At 33.7% G+C, this 20,348-nt stretch overlaps 2 protein-coding genes across 2 annotated transcripts; both read left to right on the forward strand.

The window, feature by feature from the left end:
- The first annotated feature begins 667 nt into the window (after positions 1-667).
- Positions 668-5,774, forward strand: LOC140799405 (uncharacterized). The gene is made up of 8 exons (XM_073153736.1): positions 668-855; positions 945-986; positions 1,079-1,132; positions 1,244-1,297; positions 2,953-3,006; positions 3,078-3,149; positions 4,664-4,781; positions 5,561-5,774. The coding sequence occupies exons 1-8, from the start codon at positions 775-777 to the stop codon at positions 5,674-5,676; spliced, it is 591 nt and encodes a 196-aa protein (XP_073009837.1). The 5' UTR covers positions 668-774; the 3' UTR covers positions 5,677-5,774.
- An 8,130-nt stretch (positions 5,775-13,904) lies between these two features.
- LOC140799356 (uncharacterized) lies at positions 13,905-15,582 on the forward strand. The gene is made up of 3 exons (XM_073153665.1): positions 13,905-14,130; positions 14,225-14,300; positions 14,429-15,582. The coding sequence occupies exons 1-3, from the start codon at positions 14,089-14,091 to the stop codon at positions 15,271-15,273; spliced, it is 963 nt and encodes a 320-aa protein (XP_073009766.1). The 5' UTR covers positions 13,905-14,088; the 3' UTR covers positions 15,274-15,582.
- The last annotated feature ends 4,766 nt before the right edge of the window (positions 15,583-20,348 follow it).

The following is a 20,348-nucleotide window of genomic DNA, read 5'->3' on the forward strand; positions in this document are numbered from 1 at the left end:
CGGGCTAAGGGTGTCTGTAGACCCAATAACCTACTAAGCTTTGCCCTTATTAAATACCTGAATGGGTGCCTTTCGAAAAATAAATTCTTTTAATAGGTAACCTAGAATGGAATGATATTCGAGCGTATTTAGGTGACCCCTTCAATAACCAAACATTATTTTTTTTCCTTAAGACAACTTCAAGGGTGAAAAAGGATAGAGAAGAATACAAATAAGGTTAAATTAAAAAAAAAATTATATTATAAATTTTTTATCGTGAACATTTAAGGTTAAAAGGGACATTGAGATTCAACATATATTCAAAATAATATTTAGGGGTTTGATATATCCGGGATGGAAATGGATCGGCTGAATAAAATAATATTTTTAATAAAAGCCAATAATTTATATTTAAGGCATTCATGATTCTATTCAGCTTTGATTAAAGTAATTTTATCTTTTTTAATAAAGTATTTGTGACTTAATCTTGTTTATTGAAAAGTAGAAGGTATGGTGAAGGCAAAAACACTCTTTAAACATAATTTTCATTCAATTATTAGGCATCTAATTGAATCCAATTATCCGATCTGCCTACTGCCTTAACGGATCGGTTGCGGATGCCATTGGAACCCGTTAACCCGCAAAATACGAGATTTTGTTTAGCTCGCCGCTCATTTCCCATCAATTCTCGTCTCATTTCAAAATTTTCTCCGTAACCCCCTCTCCACTCCCACAGTTCCACTCCAGATCGCACAAAGTCCTAACCCTAAGACTAGAGGTCGAGATCGAGATCTCATGGCGGATTCTGATCAAGCTGCGCCTTCATCACCTGCCACTACTTCTGCCGCCGCCGCCGTAGCTCTCTCCTCTCCGGCTGTAATCTCCTGATATCGCCTGTGCTCTCCTCATCTCTTGTTTTCTCTAAAGTAAAATATAATATTTTCGTGCCCTTTTTCTGACGACAGAAGAAGAAGGAGGATCTGCAACCAGTGGGAGAAAATATTGCGGTGTGTTACAGAAGCAAAACAGAAGAGATTTAGAGTTTTGTTTTTATTATAAAAAGGTCTTTTTTTTCTTATTGATTTAGCGTTTTGGTTAGGAGCTGCATGAATCGCAGGCGGAGTTATTGACTAGGATTCGAGGGCTGAAGCAAGTAAATCTGGCTATTTTCGCTTATTCTTTTGTCTTTTGCACTTTAACTGTAGAGTTGCAAACGTGGGAGAAAAAGAGAGCTTCTATGATAGATTGTTGTGCGTTGTGACAGGATTTGCAGGGTTGGAGGTCAAAGTTGGACACTCAAGTTAAGACATACCAAGATGTGAGTATCATTAGCTATCATTTTATACAAATTTTCTTTTTCCCAATGGTCGCTAAATCTTTTTCTTCTAATATTGTCAATGGTTTTGTGTAGTACCTAAAATTTATGTTAACTAATTATGTTGCTCTGTCAGTATCAATCAAGCTTGATGTTTTCTTTGGCATTTTGATGTTAGTTACCCTCATGTTATCAGTAGTCACAGGAGAGGAAGCACACCTCATTGATAAGTTTTAGGTGTTGTAGTCTTACTTTGTACAAATTATCAGTGAAATTGTTGCACATTGTCACAAATTCTTAAAACTGAAAGTGTTGTGTAAGGTATGTGTGTTGTAAATTCTGTAATTATAATTTTTTTTATAGAGGAAACTATTTTCTGGTAGGTTAACGGTATCAACTATGAGTTCTTATTTCGTGATAGGTTACACTGGAGGTTGTTAGTTTTATCTTATATTATTAAGTAATTTAGTAGGCATGCCCAAAATGAGGTGTGGCAGTGCTTATTCCTGCCGATATTATTTTTTAAGTGGTGACATTAAAATCGGAAAAGAACTCTTAACTAAAGATTGACTACCTAGAGAAGAGAAGTTGCGAGTGACGGTGAAGAGGTAAGATGAAGTGAATCTTTCATTTCTCTCTGGCCATTTGATCTAAGAGATGGAAATCAAATATCTAGAGCAAGGTGGCCACAATTGAAGTCATTTTGATGCCTTATATGATTATGCTGGTCAGATTAAAGCTAAAACATTAATGGTTTTACTAAGATACTACTAGAAACTATTTATTAGAAATTATTGTTACATTCAACCAAGTTTGTAGTTAGGGCTTTGCTCTCCAAAAAATATGAAATATGTTGGAGTTTTGGAACCCATTTGACAACTTGGGATAAGGGGATCTATTTGTGATAAATGTGTCTTTTATCTTGGAAATTGGGTGCCAAACAAGTGCTAATATGTTGGGATAAAAACCCAGATAAACCTTGTTTATTCAGTTATTTTTATCCTATGTTTTGGTTGGGGTAGAAAAAATGGGTTATCACACTCTTTTATCCCAAAAGAAAAATGACCAATTTGCCCATGATACCTATTACTAAACTCTCCATATTGTGCAACATTTGAAATTTAGATTTAGGTACTCACTTGTAAATTTGTAATGTGACTACTCTATACTTAGTAATATATTAGAATATGTTTGTAGTGAAAATATTTTGATATAAGATGTCTATTTGTGATGGTATTCATATATTGTGTAAATTATGGGAATTAAGTTAAAAAAAATTTTTGCTAAGTATTATACAAGTAACTATGAGATTATAAATTTATAATATAATAGTTATAAAATAATATTATAATTTGTATATAATTTTAAACCTATTTTCTATCTTTCTCCAGAAAAAAGAAATATCTATTTACACAAAACTAGGAAAAGGCAATAAGAGCAATTTAATCATCCTTATCCTTTATCCCAGTTATCACAATCAAACATCATTCTTATCCTATATTTTTATTCAACACTTATTCTCCTTTTTCCAACCAAGCACCCAAAAGAAAAAAAAAGAAATTGCTATGCCAACTTCTTTATCCGATGAGAGTGTACACTGACTATATGCATTTATGTTATTCGCTAATTTATCAGTACTTTTCTTTTTTTACATACAGGAACTAACAGATCTAAAGAAGACACTCAATGCTGAACTGGAACAACTGAGATTGGTAAGACTTGCAAAATATTCGTCTTATTTCTTTTGTATTATATCATTGAATTTGGTCGCATCTTGCTTTAGGATTTCGGAGAACTGAGGACTACCCTTCAAAAGCAACAAGGGGATGTCACAACAAGTCTGAAAAGCCTAGGGGTAATTGATCGTGCCCTTTCTTTTAATCATCTCTGTAACAGTATATCCAGTGATTTGTGGTGACATAATGATGTAGAATGAGAGTTAAATTTATTTGTACTGGATACTATAATTTAGCCCCTCTATGGTTTAGCCTAATTTTAATTTATCCCCATGTACTTCAAACTTAAATACTTAAACCCCCTGTGGTCCCATTAACTGAGATGTAAAAGAACTTACTTACCCCCACAAAAATATAGTCTAATTTGAAGATATCAGTGGTAGTTTGGTCATTTGTAGTTTGTTTATGGCAGGAAATATTGTTGTCAATGAAACAATATTAGTTTAGGATAAAATTATAATAGGTTTGAAGTACAAAAAGGTAAGCTAAAATCGAGTGAAACCACATAAGCTTAATATAGAAGTTGCCCATATTTTTATAATATCTTCCATAGAATGTTAAGCAATAGATGGCAATTGTTCCTACCACAACGTTTGAAATGACAATAATGCCTTCTATTTCTAAGGGACAAAAATTGTCAAAGAGTCATCGTCGAATCGGACTCTCTCCTTTTGGTCAACATTTTGAATGATGCAACTAAGCCTATGTGGTCATTGGAGGTTATTGTGTTTGACATCAAATTCCTAACTTGTAATTATTAAAATTGTAAAGTTAATTATATTTTTAGAGAAGCTAATTGTCCTGCTAATTGGCTTGCTAATTTTGGTAGAACTAATGGCTATGGTTATACTTGGGATGGGGGTTTTCCTTTTGATCTTCTATAGTTGTTGGCCTCCGACTCTAACAGAGCTTTTTGTAACCGTGGAAGTTAGTTTATAAAATCATTCTTTTAAAAAAAAATAATAGTAATAATGCATGCTTTTTCCACCTTGATCTATGTTTTTGTGTTAGGTTTCTTGTGATCAGTTGATGCTATTCAAGTTATCCAGATAATGACAACTTACCTTGAATGAATATAAGTCAACAAAAATGGAATACTCAAAGAACCATATGAATATTTTTGTGATATCATAACTTCATTAGTCCTGCATTGCTTACGCCAATATTTTTTGTGTAAGATAGGTGAATGTATGATGCACTCCAGAAAACAGAGTTAAGAAGGTGGAGGATAATGCCTCTTTCCTCATCATGAGGAATTAACATTGGCAAAAGCAAGTTGTTTATATTATTTTTAGATAGTATCAGATGGCACTTAGTGCTTTACCCCTGAAACTGTATCTGGAATTAGAATTGAGTAGTTGTGTTAATAGATAGTAACATGATGAGTTGTTTATAATGTTGTCGACGGAGTTGGCATATATCGAAAATATTTTAAATTGCAGGAAAGCTGTAATTCTGCTGCATACTCGATTGACAGTATGGTCCGTATAATTAATAAAGTCCTGTTGCTATGTCAAATCATACTATGCATGAGGCATGTGTTCAAGTCATCAAGGGTGCATTTATGATTAATATAACTCTTAGAGATCTTCCATAGTTTTAGCTTGAACATAAGATTTTCTGTCACTTTCAGATGCAGGATATTCCTGAAAATACTGAGAAAAGCAAAGGTGAAGAAAAAGAGGATGGTGAGAAAGAAGCAAGAGGGCCTTCTGACAATGGAAAGGAGAAAACACCGTCAGATGGTTCTGGTGTGGAGTCTTCTTCATAATGTTGCACATGCATGATACTGGATTTAGTGATGCAAGCAGCATCATTATACTGGATTTAATGTGCCAGTTTCTTCTAGTAGTGCATTGTCAATGAACTATTACCTTGTATCTTGTTAAATTTTAATGCCAAAACTGTATGCATGTAGATGTTTGTTGCACGCTTATATTCTCTCTCCCAATAATGTTGACCTGTAAAAATGCCTTGGGTGGACTTTCAAGTTTAAACTGTTAGTGCAGCAAATAGTCAAGCTTTGTTACAACCTTCTACACCAGAATTGTATTTGAAGCCTTATTTGCTTCACTGGCAAATCATTCTACTTGTGTTAGCCTAATGCTGTTGCATTTCCTTGTTTCTGAATTGATCGAGCAACCTGATGCTGAAAAGCAGGACAGTGGCATGCAATTTAAACTTTTAAATTTCATCATATTGACTGAATGGGACTGTCTGAGTCTATCTTTAGAGGCTTCAGGTAATCACAGTGTCTTGATTAGGTTGCCAGAGGCTTCAGAAATAAAAAGTGATGCATTCCAGCTTACCTTGAACTGTGATGCTGTATGCTTAACTATGGTAGGATAGGCATATGTTGATGCACAACACTATAAGTTCCACTACTACTGGTCACTCACTCTAAGCAACACTTGATGCTGCTATTGCATTTACTGTATGAGTAGAAGTTTCATATTATCATGAACAATGTTCTTATACCAAAAATATAAGTTGTAGGTGATCAATGACTGTGTGTGTTTGTTTTCGACAGGTAACTACATTCTTTGGAGGACAAATGTGACTTTGACAAAGTTGATGCATCTGTGGATAACATTACCACATTGGCAAAATAATGGGGATATAAAATGTACCTGCCTATGTTTGTGAACAATTTATCATGGGTAGTGACTGCAACCAAAATTGAAATGCAGCATGAGCTAACTAATGCACTATAAGTGCTTTATCCAAAAAAAGCCACCAGTTTCTGAAGGCTCATAAGACTTACAGACAGGGACATTGACTTGCCAAGTGCTACTTCCACTGAGATACTTGGTTTACTTGCAAGGATTGATACTTAGAGATCCCCTGACATTGGAAGCCCATCCCTTTTTCTGGAAAATAGTGGCCTACACCTTTCTTTCCCTAACCTTACTTTCTGAACCAGTGGTTCAAAGGTGGCTGCTTTTGTTTCTCTATACTGTGTACTGATCTTGGCTTGTTGTGCTTTACTCCTTGGTCCATGCATGTCTATCTCCTTAATTGCTTCTGGTACACTCTTTATTTATGTTATCTAGGAAAAGCCAGTGAAGTAGTGCTCTTAGCTCAGAACTCAACTTGAAGAATGGTGATGGTGAAGTCCTCTGTTCTTTGCTCTTAGATTAGCTTTTGCAGGTAGATTTTTGTAAGGTCACTGCAGCCATTTGCATCAGAATGGACCCTCCTAAGTGCTTTCCATCCTTGATTAGATAAGAATGAAGATAGACAAGTGGATATAGGACTTGCTTTTTTTTATATATAATCTCTATAGTTACTAGTTTAGTACAGGCATATGATAGTACAAAAAAAAAATCTGTAGTAGGTTCCTTATACATTAACTTATATATGACAAAAGAAATTTACTTTTATGACTTACAGAGGTATAGGACAAGTGTAGTAGTAGTATGTGGACCTACTTTGCTTTGGCTGCACCATTACATACATCTAATCCAGTCCTTATGCTTATAAATGAATCAAACCAATCTATATCCCCAACATTCTATATAACCTACAAATTTGCATAGTGGACACCACTCAGATTCTTTCTTTGGCTGCTAACTTTCATGGCTTGGTAATTTGCATTTGATGGAGAAAAGACAAATCTTTTTTTCATTGGACATAGCTAAAACTGTTCTCTTTTTTTTTATCCTTCATTAAAGTAAGTTCCAAAGCTAAACAAAGGAGTGTCTTGTGGCCAGGTGATGTTGCATGGCTCCTTTAACTTTTAATTGCTCCTTTCTTCTGTGTCTTTGATCCCCCAAAGCATGCCAATGTGATATGTATTTTTATCTAATTCTTCTCTCTTCCTCATTAATGAGACATAGAAGCTACCTTCTGAACCCCACTATTATCTTCACCATGAGATCACCTTTTTATTAATTACACCACCAAACTTTGTTCATAATGCAAACAAAGGACCCATAAGATTGACAGAGACAGATCATAGAGGGACCACCATCAGATCAAGAGATGAGAAGGGGATGTCATTCCACCAGATCAACATGTATATTCATACCCGTGTACCAAACTCGCCAAGATCATCCTAGTGATGCTCATCTCTCTCACTGCTCTAATAAAATTTTACCACTTTAAAGCTAAAGAGAGTGAGGGGTGTGGAGTCACCTCTTGTTCTTCCATTGGCTGGCCTAAGAAAAAGCTGAAAAGAGTTAAGTGAGTGAGTGAAAAGAAAGCTCTCCAAAAATCAACTCTACTCTTTAAGGGGTACTTGTTTGATATGACAACAGAGCTCAAAGGTTAAGTCTATGGATATTCTTCCATTGTTCCTTTTGTTGCACCTCCAGACTCAAGTGATTAATAGAGTGACAGGGTGGGTGGGAGAGGTGTTGGTAATGCTCATTAATTTTGGAGGTAGTAACTCTAGGCGTGCCTTTAAGTTATCTAACAGCAAAACAAAGCAAAGATCCATTGGTGAAAAAATTTCAGTGGTGATTCTTTTATGGTTGTATTTAAGTCATTTGAGATAGTCTCCTTTAATTTATTTATTAGGCCTTATTTGCTGAGTTTACGCAACCTGAACTAGTTCAAAGACTCGTAACCTGATTCACAGAAACAAAACATCTTATCATTATTATTATTTTTTTTTAATATCTAACTAGGTTCACTCTTTAAAAAATTAAGATTAAAAATAAGAGCAACTAATCAAGTTAAAAGTTTAGTCTCAAACGCCTTAGAGCAGATCTGGTTGGCTAAATAAGTTGGATAATATAGACCAAAATAGGCTCTACATCATTCTCATTACCATTAATGACATTTATCTTGTATTATTTAACAAATTCTTGTATAAATTTTTTAATACACTTGCGGGGTAAACGAGTACTGTTCTTGAAGAATATTCTAATTTTTTTTATCATAAAAGAAGTGAGTTAATAGCCGTATAATTTATTTTAATATTTAATTTTATACTAGTATAACGAATAGTAATAATTATATTTGATATGATATAAGATTGATATTTAAGTAAACCGAGAGTAATAAAAATATATTGGGAGTTGGTGATATTTTATACAGAATGACTTCAATATCCCTTAGTAGATAGAAAGAAGTATTACTACATAAATAATATTTTAATTAATTTTTACGTGTGTAATTTTTATGAGAAAATTAAGGTGCAGGCTATTTGTCATGCAGTATGAGTTTTTTGTCATGCAGTTTTATCATATAATGTCGATATATTTTCTTATATTATAGATTAAATAACATATATATATAATGTAAACTTATATAGGCAATGTGAACTTTTTTGCCATGCACTGGGAATATATTTTCTTACACTATGAATAAATAAGCATGTATATTTAAATATAATGTAGGCTTATGTAGATAGTGTATGTATTTTACCATGCAATGTGAACATTTTTCTTACACTATGAAAAAAAAATTATACATATCTATGCAGATATAGTTATGAGTATATTTATATGAACACATTTTCTTTTAACAATGAGAACAAAAAAAATAAAAAGTTGACTATAGTTGAAGACATCAAATTAATTGCTTATAATTATTAAAATTATAAAATATATCATATATTTAGAGAGGCTAATTGGCTCCGAATTTAATGAGACTTTTGTAATTGTGAAAGTTAATTTTATAAAGTCTTTTAAAAAAAACTAAAATAAAATAATAAGAAAATAGAGAGGAGAGTACAAATGCCATGAATTTTGAGAGATAGAAGAGAGTACACTTGATATGATTTTGAGAGAGATAATACAGTATCATGATTTTTGAGAGAGGAGAATACACTTGATATGAACTGAGAGAGAGAGTGAAGTGATAGGAGTTTTTACCCTAAGTGCTGCTAAGAGTAAAAAAATTTTTCCAATTAGAATATTATTCAAACTATTTTTCAAACTATTATAACAGTAAAATCAGCATTTCAAATAATAATTTTTAGTAAATTAATCAGTTTCTTAATAGGCTAAAATATAAACAAAAAGCTTAGATTATCGTAACTTTGAGTTGGTTTATCCGTTTTGGTTATAAAATATATTATTGTGAAGATATAGAAAATATTTATAGGATGGACTGATATAGTAATTCTCCTCAACTAATTGCGCTCAGAATTGCAAAATAAAGATCATAACTCCTCAAAAATTTTAATATTAAATTTGTTATATAATAATTTATAAATCGCTTTCTTTGAAATCGGTTTATATAGAAACAATGTTGAAAAATTTGTTGTCTAATACAATAATTTTTCTAATAGTTTTTCAGTATATTTGAGAATTAATTAATCCACTAAAAATTATTGTATAAGTCAGCAAATTCACTATTGTACTAGTTTGGGATATAGTTTGAATTGTGACATACTTTAGAAAATATTTTATATACTTTGGTTAAAAACTAGTTAATTTAAGTGTTGTTCTCAAGAGTAAATATATAATTTATTGTTAACAAAAATTTAGTGGTATAAAATTAGAGGCGAGAAAAATAGGAATTACTTACTCGTATAAGTCTAAGTGGTATTTAGTTATTTATTCAACATAAGGTATTCCACAAGTGAACGGAGGCTAGGGCTTTCATAGTATTAACTCAAGAATAAAAGACTCACAGATCATGGATCACTTATTTATAGTTTATAGCTAATACTACCTAAATTTTGTATAACTCAAAATATGGTTACCATTACTCACATGATCTTTTATTTATGTTTTGATATTCCATCTTGGAGTTGGAATTAGAGAATTGGAGCTTAACCTTGTTTTCTCTTAACATAGATAATTATCAAAATACCTTTGAAAAGCAAATACTAACACTTCTCTAAAAATATTGAGGGCATTTTTGGTATCAATCCCACTCTTTATTCATGGTTATAATTATACCCTCCATTCTAGCATTGGAACCAAACATTAAAAGGCATAAATGACATGGATAAAAAAAAATAGTGAGGATAACACTAATCATAATTCATATATTAGTTTATATCCTAACAGCCTTCCAAGCATCTATGCATGAGATATTTTAAGAGAAGACCAATGGTGCAAATTTTAAATATAAATGAATAGCAATCTGACATTTTAGTTACAATTAGCACTAATAAAATGTTAATAAAATATCATTAATTCACCCCCTGTTCTAAAGCTAGTGAATTAATAAATCACATACTCTGCTCTGCCATTCAAGTTGACAAATCACATTTACCCAGGCTTTCCCAGATTGCATTCACCTCTAGGAAGAGAGTGCTTCAATTTGGCTACAAGTGAGAGAGAGAGAGAGATCCAAACTTAAAAATGAAAACTTTTGCAGAGGGTTCCTTCTCCATCTTAAATGTTCACAGAGGCTGGGTAATAATTGGGCACTTGTGGGTTCCTATCTGCACTTAACATCATCCATGATGGAATTGGTTCTCCTCCTCCTCCTCCTCCTCCTCCTGATCAAAGAAAAAAAAAGTACAACCTGGGTCATGAATAGTTTGGCAATAATGGTGCATGTGATCATGGGAAATCACATATACTATTTATCATTTTAATTTCCCCTTCCATAAAAAAAAAACCAGAGGGATTTATTGTACCCCTCACCTACCTTGTCCTTCCTTGTTCTAAAGTTTGATGTAAGTTATTCTCCTCAACAATTCCCTACTTTTTATTTTCACAAAGTTATCTTTTAATATTTTTTTTATCGTTCATTTAATTTATCTGAAAACTTAAATACAATACTAGAAAAGTTATAAATCTGCTAGCTGGGATGGTAATTTTTCAGACAGCAACTTATATAAAGATTACTAAGTTTTTAAGAGAAATTTTTTCATATAACTTATTTTTCAGTTTAACAACTTTTATATATAAACTACTGAACCGGAAAATGAGTTATATAAAAAAAAATGAATCCTAAGTCGTTGCTCTTGATAAGATATACATAGTTTTATATTTAAGTTTTAAAGTGTATTAGACGATCGAAAACAAGTTTAGGAGAGCTCGGTAACAGGGATGAGTAATATTAATACTTAATGAGTGTTCTTTATTTGCTTTAACTATGGAGCTCTTTTGCATGTCTAAATTTTAAGCATGGCCACCATTAAAGATAGATGAAAGCAAACAAGTATCCTAGTTTAGTATATAAACATTTATAATGTTGATGTTGGATTTGAAATATAAAAAGATTATTGTAAAATAAAAAATTAAATTAAACACACACACAGTTATTGGTAAAAATAATTTCAGTAATGGAAGAAACTTTGTTGCTAATGGACAGATTATAGGGTTGGTTTGTGGTCCATTTAAATCTCCCTACAATAACTGAAGTAAAAAAAATTATCAACTTGAAATCTTATCTCTATTCTCTATAAGATTCTACTTTTATCTCTTCAAATCTTCTCTACTATCTCTTCACATCCAAATTGATCGGAGAAGAAGCACTTATTAACAAGTCGATCTGTTTATCAAAAAGGAAATTGGATGTGGGTTGGACTTTAGAGGTACCATGGCGAGAATTACTGATCAAAAGAAGAATAAGATCATACTGTAGAAGTTTGTATGCAATAAAATCTTCATAATTGAGTAGAAAATTAGTTTGATAGTTGAGCTAAGCATAATGAAATCTTAGAATCATGGTTTGAAATTTACACCATTTTGTATTGAAAGAACAGGAGAGAAGAGAAAGTTAGGAGCGAAAATAATTTTCTATTTATTTGGATTGAATTTTTAAGAAAGAATTACTTTTTTTTCTCCCCAAAAGTAGAGAAAAGAGAGAAAAGAAAATATGGATTTTTTTTTATATTTTAACATTCCAATGTCTCTATTCTAATATACTATTTGCTTAATGTTTAACTATTTATAGATTTAAAAGAGAATAACTAAATATTAGATAGTTTGTGTTGAATATTATAGCTTTTGGATATTATAATTTGTGCTCGTTTGTATATTAGATAAAAAGTATAATAGTAAACTTTTTTTTTTCTTAAACCAAATATAATAAACTTATTTTTCTCTTTCCTTCTCCCGATTACATCAAAATAAAATGAGATTTCTAAATTTGCAATAGAAAGTGAGTCCATGGAAGTAATAGACTATGAGACATTTGTTGCTCTTAAATCTCAGTAGAAAATTAACACACTGCGAACTACAATAATAAATCACAGTTGACATCTCAAATGAATTGCATTGACCAATATAATATAATATGAAAGCTTGATGTCCATTATTTGAGACAGATATTTGAATGAGAAGGTGAGTTTGAAATCTCGCGCCATTTATTATTTTTCATAGAAAAGCTCATAGGAGTGATTTCATTTATTTCAAACAAATGATTACAAATTTGAGACAGAAAAATGAAATAGTTTGAACAAGCCCCCCACTACTCGGCGAATATTAATACCACAATACGATAACACATTGTATCAAGTCTAAAAGAGTGTAGAAAAATATAGCCAGCATTGGACTACAACAAACAATGAGAAAGAAAGGAAGGAAAGGAAAAAAACTACCTTGGCAACTGCTACAACACTAGCAATGGTCGAGTGATGGGAAGAAGAAGGTAACAAAGCATAAGAGAAAGAAAATTATACAAAATGGGAGCTGAATGAGAAGATAAGGAAGGGATGGGCGGCGGCTAGGAGGGGAAAAGAGAACAAAGGAGGAGAAGGGAAAGATTAAAAAAAAAAAGAGAGGAGAGAAATGATCTCTCTTTTTAGAGGGAAGAAAGACTCCTCATTTCCTTTCGGACTAGGAGAGGGGAGAGGAGAAGACCGCCGACGATAGCAAGGAAAAACATCATTTTCCCGTATAGAAACTAAAACCCTAGCAGAGAGACTAGGACCGGTGCCAGGAATGAAATTATTGAATTGTTTAAGTTGTAACTAACCTTATTCCCCACCCCACTTTTGATGACCAAGAATCTCATAGACTGTTGCATGAGATAAGTTGGTCACTTGGAATGACTCACTCCTTTATTAACTATCACCTTTCTATCTCATTTGACACATTTGTAAAATTCCTCCTTTTCTATTCTAGTGTAAGTCTAACAAAGCATCTCCCACTAGGTTTTTATTTATTTATTTTTTATTTACTTTTTACTTAAACTAATGTACCTTTATTACGCTCTCCCTTTTGCTATCTTTGCAAAAATAAACTCACTAGGACAAAAAAAATATAGTGAAAAAAACTTATACTCATTGAGTTGTTTGTATTCACTTACTAGGCTATACAAATTCTTGAATTGAAAAAAAAGAAAATACTATACTTTATAGTTATACCTAAATTTACTTTACCTTATAGTTTCAATTGTGTAAACTTTATTCTCTTATAAATTTATATTCAAATTGAAATCGTTACTTATTTTTTATCACACTTAACTAATGTACAAGTAGAATTTGAAGATACTTATTAGAGATAAAATTATAGATAATTAGATTCTAAAACAATACTAATCAAATTTTAGATGACAAATATACGACTAACATATTAAATATATATCGTATCTTTTTTAACTGAAATCTAATTGATATTAATTTAAATACATTAAGATGTTTATTAAATTAACTACAAATTTATCACTAATAGGTATTTTTAAATTTGATTTGTAGGTTGATCAAATATAATAAAAAAAAAAAAAAGTAATTGTTTTAGTTTGAATATAACTATTTAAGGGTAAATGCTACAAAAAAAATTTATAGAAAATAGAAAGTAAAGTAAATTTAAGCCTAATTATTAAAAAAATTTTTAAAAAAAAACAGTATCACTAATGGTGCAATGCAGAAAGGAAAGCCAGAAAGGGAAGAAAAGATAGTTCATTCCCTCAATCTGATGCTCCTAATAATAATATTTTTATACACTCAGAATGCCAGATGGATGGCTAAGATTCATCCAACATATCTTAGAGGGTAGATTCTCTCTCACCACCTTTCCATTATCAAATTTTCATCACTCACTCAAGCGTGTGCTGCAATTTTTTTGCTCACTTCCCTCACAAACCCACCAAAACAAAACCCCCAGACACATTCTCTCCCCTTCTCCTCCTTCTCTCCCTCACTTTATTAGTTTTTTTTTTTTATCTCTTCCCTTCCTTTCTATTCTCCCTCACAGTCTAATGGCATCTCCTGAAGAAGGACCAGAACCACTAAAATACCAGGTAGTACTATTACTACTAAACTGCTACTCTAAGGACTGTTTGAGTAATAGATTGATGGTTAATGGGATCTGGGTCTTCTTGGTTCTTTCTCCAGACTTGGGTTTTGAAGGTTTCCATCCATTGCGAAGGCTGCAAGAAGAAGGTGAAGAAGGTCCTCCATAGCATAGAAGGTAGATTAGAAAGCCCAAAGATGTCAGATTTTTTTCACTTGGGTCTCCTCTGTTTTTTTCTTAGTAATCTTCGATTTTTTTTTTTTTTCTTTCTGCGTCAAAATCTGATCTTGGCCCAATCATGGAAGGGGTGTATAAGATCACCATCGACCTCCAGCAGCAGAAGGTGGTCGTCACCGGCAACGTCGAGGGCGACGCCCTCGTCAAGAAGCTCCTCAAGACCGGGAAGCACGCCGAGCTCTGGCCGGAGGCTAATCCCAGCGGCGGCGGCGGCGGCGGCGGTGGTGGAGGGAAGAAGAAGAAGAGCAAGAGTAAGAACAAGAACAAGAGCGACAGCGGCGGCGGCGGTGGCGGCAATCCCAACGAGGCGCCGCCGGAGAACCCCGACAACCACCAATCCAGCTCCTGCGGCGACGACGAATCCGCAGACGAATCCGAAAAACCCGGTGGCGAAGAACCCCCCAAGAACGGCGGCAAAGAGTCACAGTCTCCTAAGCCCAACAAAAAAGATGGCAACGGCAACGGCAACAGCAACAGCAACGGCAGCTCGCCTCCTCCGCAAGCGAAGCCTGAAGGCGGAGACAAACCCGCCGCCGCAGCCGCAGGCGGCGGCGGCGGCGGTAAGAAGAAGGGGAAGAAAGGCAACAAGGAAAACGGCACTAATGGTAACGGAGGCGGAGTCGAACTAGCCCCAGATGAGATGGGCATTAAACCTATGGGAATCGGCGGCGGCGGCGCCGCCGCTACTAACTTCCCAGCATTCAACTATCCTTCGTACTCCAATCTCCAGATTCCATCCTACGTTGTGAGCTACAGCGCTGTGCAGCCGAGCATGAGCTACGGCGGCGCCTACCACCCGACGCCGGTGCAGCAGAGCAGCTACTACTATTCAACAGTGCCGCCGGTGTCGGCCTCGCCGGGCTCCTATTACCTTTTCAGCGAAGAGAATGCCAATGCTTGCAAGATCATGTGAGGAATCAGAATCACCATTAGAGGATGCCATGCAGGTTTCTTTCCTTGTTCTTCTCTCATCTCCTTTGTTTCATGCTTATATAAATAGTCTAGTTTTTTTCTAACCTTGTTTGGTGGTAGACTACAAGTATGATATGAATGCATGGTATGTGTCAGCTTATACTCTGCTATGTTGTGGTGGAATGTGAGTCTTTTGGATATAAACTTTGTAGCTTTGGATGTGTATATGTTGGAGTTAAGAAGTGGAAACTTGCAATCGTTTCTAACTTCAATTCTTAGTGAACAACTTTAAATGCAAGTTGCTCTTAAACTGTTAGTTTCTCTTTTTTTTTTGCTAGTTTAACTCCCATCTTAATTAGAGCTTTAATTGGGTATGTTTAGTTATCTTTGTAGGATAACTGGATTTGTGATAAAAGATCTCAAATGGGTCTATGATTTTTTGCCTATTAAGGGCTCCATAAGCGAAGGAGACTAGAAGAGTACTCAAAATTCTGTTCTTAGATGGGAAAAATATTCTAACTCTTCTTCCTCGAAGAATGTCAGACTGCTAATATATTAACCAGCGTAGACAAATTACAAAGTCAAACCTTGCTTTTCCTTGTAGAGCTACTCTGTGAACTGCCCAAGATGGCAACTAGCTGTTCTGTTTTAAATTCTTCTGTGACTAGAATATTAAGTAAATCTCATTAGGTCTAGCTAAATAATCATCTAAAGCTCGTCAAGCTGAACAAATCACATGCTTTTAATCCATTTTCCCTAACAAATATGACTTAAAATCGTGCGACTAAACCTAAATCGACTAGTAAAAAAAATTGAATTAAATCTCTCCAAACTGATTGAACTTTATCAAGCTCAATTTTCATAAATTTCACTGGCAAAGTGGCAATAACCCCAATATACCTTGAAGGGCTTAAACTAAAGTCCACTTGGACAAACTCAGATATAACATAGGAAAGTGAAAGTATTTCTAATCTTAAACTACTAGGCATTAAATTGAAAGATTATTACTTCCTCACAAGCATTTCTGTTTAAGTGGTTTTCAAGAAGTTCGATGAACGATAATGAGCAAATTACTCGAGTTCTAAAAGAATTATGGTAAATATTTCCTTTTCTTCTAGTGATGAAGAACATGTTGATGAAAAGAGAGAAAAATGTCTCTCCTAATTTGCCTGCATACAATCTACAAAATAATGTCATACTGCTGCTAGTTTCACCTGCATGTCATTTCTACATTCTTCAGTTATTACCTTTAATTTGATAATGACAACGTTCACCCACTCCTAACCTATTCATAAGCATTCAAACATGTGAAAATGTACTGCATATATAGTACTTGAATGCACTGTACATAAGCTTGGCCTTTGTGAACTATATGAAACAATCCCTGCTTGAGGATCTATTTTTGATATTTTCTCCTTGTACCACTATCCTAGTTTGAATCATCTAGAGCTTTAAAACTTAATTTAACGTGCTTCAAAGCTATAAATCAAATAAACATCTTGCAGGTCCTCTAAAATTTATCTTCATAGGACTCAACTATCAAGATGCAGTAGTTTAAATTTTATCCCTGTGCTAATAATGAAGACAAGCACTATAACTTTTTGATTGTCTCGAGTGTAGTGGGCTTTTAGTTTACTGTATGTCTTGTATACTTAGAGTTATGTAGGAGGGTGGCCTTTTAATGCCACTGGAGTCCCACTATTTGTTTATTTTTAGTTTTGCTTCACAGCTTATAGAAAGGACAGAGAGCTGTCTGAAATAAAATGCCCAGGATGACTGTTTGACTGAAACTGACTTACTATATTAAACTCCATGGAAGGAAGTAGAGGATTGAGTTTGAGGAAAGTTTTTATGGCATTAGAAGATTCTTGTGACAGAGACATTGCAAAAATATCTCTTACCAAAGGGTGTTGGATATATTGTAGGCATCTACACTTCTTGAGAAATTATTTGGAAATGATATTGTCATGGCGGCTTTAATTAACACTAAGGCATGATACTTGTATGTTTCTTTATAAACATTGTTCAATATCTATTAGCTAATAGGATCATGCTTAGATGGTTAAAGAGGCTGAGTATTTTCATGTTCAAATTTTAATGACACTGGTTTAACTGGGTTTTCACTTCTTTCAAAAGATTATCCTATATATTATAGCATTAGAGAGTGTACTTTTCTGCCACAAAACTAAATAGTTAAAAGTAAATTCTTCCTTTTTTTCATTTAGTCTATATAATGCAAAGAGACTTGGAGAGGAAAGTTGGCTCTGTTCAGTGGCATTCATAGTGATTCCTTTGAATGCCACTTGTGGTTGGGTCCCGTCTCATTACTGGTTCTAGGGGAATGATCTACCATTTTCAAATCCCGCACCAAAAACATGCTAACTCTAGTGCTCACTTGATATCACCATAATAATAAATAGGGCTAAAGATTATAAATTAACATATTAAAGCAATAAATAAGTGACTAAAGGAAACTAATTAAAAGGAATCAGACTCTACTCATTCCTCCTTTTAACCTCTAACTACAAGATTGTTCAAGCATGTCTCACTTTTTCTCACATGATACTGGAAAAAAGGGGGGGAAGAAGGCAAAAGAAAACTGACAAAATTGTTGTACAAAAATGACACAGTATATTGATGGCTGCATTGGGATATGCAACCAACAAGCAAGTTGCCTGATAATAACTCTACCTACCTATCTTTTATTCTAGTTTTGAGAATAGAATCCTGACCCACATATATTAACAGAAAAGGCTAGATAGATTAGATGCATATTCCAATTGGTGGCATAGCATCATATCTTAATTTATTATGCTACACAAGTTTAGGATGTCATTACACTAACAAAAAGAGACGACTACCTTCTAACCATAGGCTGCTTCCATGTAAAAGTAAAATTCCTCTGCCTTTGATAGGTATAGTAGACCAAGTAGAAAGAATAAATACATATACACACACATGCTTAATCACATGTACGTAGCCCTTGATACTGTATGTAGACAGATGATAGATACTATGATGTGTGGCCTACCACACCGTGCTACTAGAGAACGTAGAATAAAAGTGGGCAAATGTGTTTTAAAACTGCAACTTTTAATTTTTTTTTGCTTTGATATTATATTAAATAACTAGTCACTTGAGAGCTTACATAGGAGTGGTTTTCTTTTAGTGTATATATATTAAAGAGTTGGGACAAGTGACACCCATCTTTGATATAGGAGGCACTTAAGAGTTCATATTTGGATTGAGTAATAGGGTTAATCATCCCTGAAAAGCTAGCCACAGATGGATATATTGATCATTTATATATATATATGTATCAAATCCTCAATGCCTCTGTGTGCATGTCTATTCCTTTCCTTTCTATACATACACCTCCAAGATGGCAAGAAATAAATGCCTTGGACTTTGACTCCCCTGTCTCACTGTTGATCTGGGGTCAGATAGGAACCTTCTTTCCTTGTCAAATAAAACACTAAATGATATCAAGATCTCTCTAGCACTCTCTAGAAAGTGGGAAGGATATAAAGATGGAGTGTTAGAATGCTGGGTATAATGCTATTCCCACCACCAATCTGTCGTTGGTATGCAGTTGTAGCATCACCTCCACTAACAAGAAAAGAGAGAAAAGGATCCACTTTCTACAATGGCCAATTGGCTATGTATTCCCCTCAATTCTATACCATCTCAAGGACAATGCCAATGGTATCATCTGAGATATGCCATTGCATTATTTCATATCATATGGGACCACTTGGCTGCTCTCTGAGTACACCTTGATTATAAAAGAAAAAAATAGCAGTAGCTTTCTGTCTCCCATCCATGGCCATGATCATCTCACCTTGTTCATGATTGGCTCAGAGGTCCAGTAGAGTGGTACACGTTGGTGTCTTTTGTGAAAAGTTAGGAATCTGAGATGGGAGTTTGAATGCTAATTGGAAGGACTAGCCAAGTGAGATCTGCAGAAGGATTACTTAGATGTTAAGAGATGGAGCTTAGTAGATCAATTGACTATCAAACTTGTTTCTCAATGAGAGAGAGAGAGAGAGAGAGAGAGGAAAAAAAAAAAACAACATCAAAGTTAATGTTTTTAGAGAACGATGATTTTATGTTTCGCGTTCTAACACCCTCCTCCTTACTTCTGGGCTTAAAACATTTTAATGAGCCTAAAAGATGAACTTAGACAAAAATTGTAGAGAATTTATATTTTAAACAATAGATAGATCCGAAGGGGTTGAACTAAGGACTTTCTGTCTTTGATACTATGTTAACTTATCAACTGATTAAACTGTCAGAGAATGGCGTTTTTTTTTTTCGTTATCTAAAAGCTTATTTCAATTCCAGTGGAATTAGGAATTGGTATTAAAGCTCAAGTTTCATATTAACTATGTAGCTTCCAAACTAACAAACTCCATTTATATGTTATTGTTATTTAGTCTCACATAGTCACATGTAATGAGAAAAAAATTTGATGTATGATAGTGTATTTGAATCTTTTGACTTTAAGTTGTAATTATTCATATAAAGTCCAATATATCTATCTAGTGAAATGGCAATTGTCTAGTTATGTATCAAATATCTTAAGAAGTAGAGAGATCTAGCTTCTTAAAAGGGTCCATTTTAATGCTTTCATCAACTAAAAAGCCCATCAAGAACTTTTTAGTGAGCCCATGACTTCTCTTGATTAGATCCAATCAATGCACATTGAGTTAATAAACTTTGGAGCCAATTCACAAATGAAAAGCCTCAATCTAAGATTATTAGAAGCATAAAATAAGAGCTAAGCACAGTTGACTCATTTGAACTATTGTTTATTTTTCAATCTCTCACCCCTGATGGCGTGGAAAGAAAATATTAAAATTAAAATTCCACGCTCAACTTCTCCCTCTTTCTTTCCTCTAAATAAGATCTTCAAAAATTAATCTTGCCACATTTTTAATAATAATAGCAGTTGGTCAAAGTGACAAAAATATAATAGGGGGTCCATGAATATGAGCAATAGTTGAGGAGATCTATGTGTAATTATTAGTAAAAGTTTTAAATAGGTATTGTTTTTAATATTTTATGTATATATTT

This window comes from Typha latifolia, chromosome 12, assembly GCF_019914945.1.
Source record: "Typha latifolia isolate L0001 chromosome 12, TyphaL0001v2, whole genome shotgun sequence".
Classification (NCBI taxonomy): domain Eukaryota; kingdom Viridiplantae; phylum Streptophyta; class Magnoliopsida; order Poales; family Typhaceae; genus Typha; species Typha latifolia.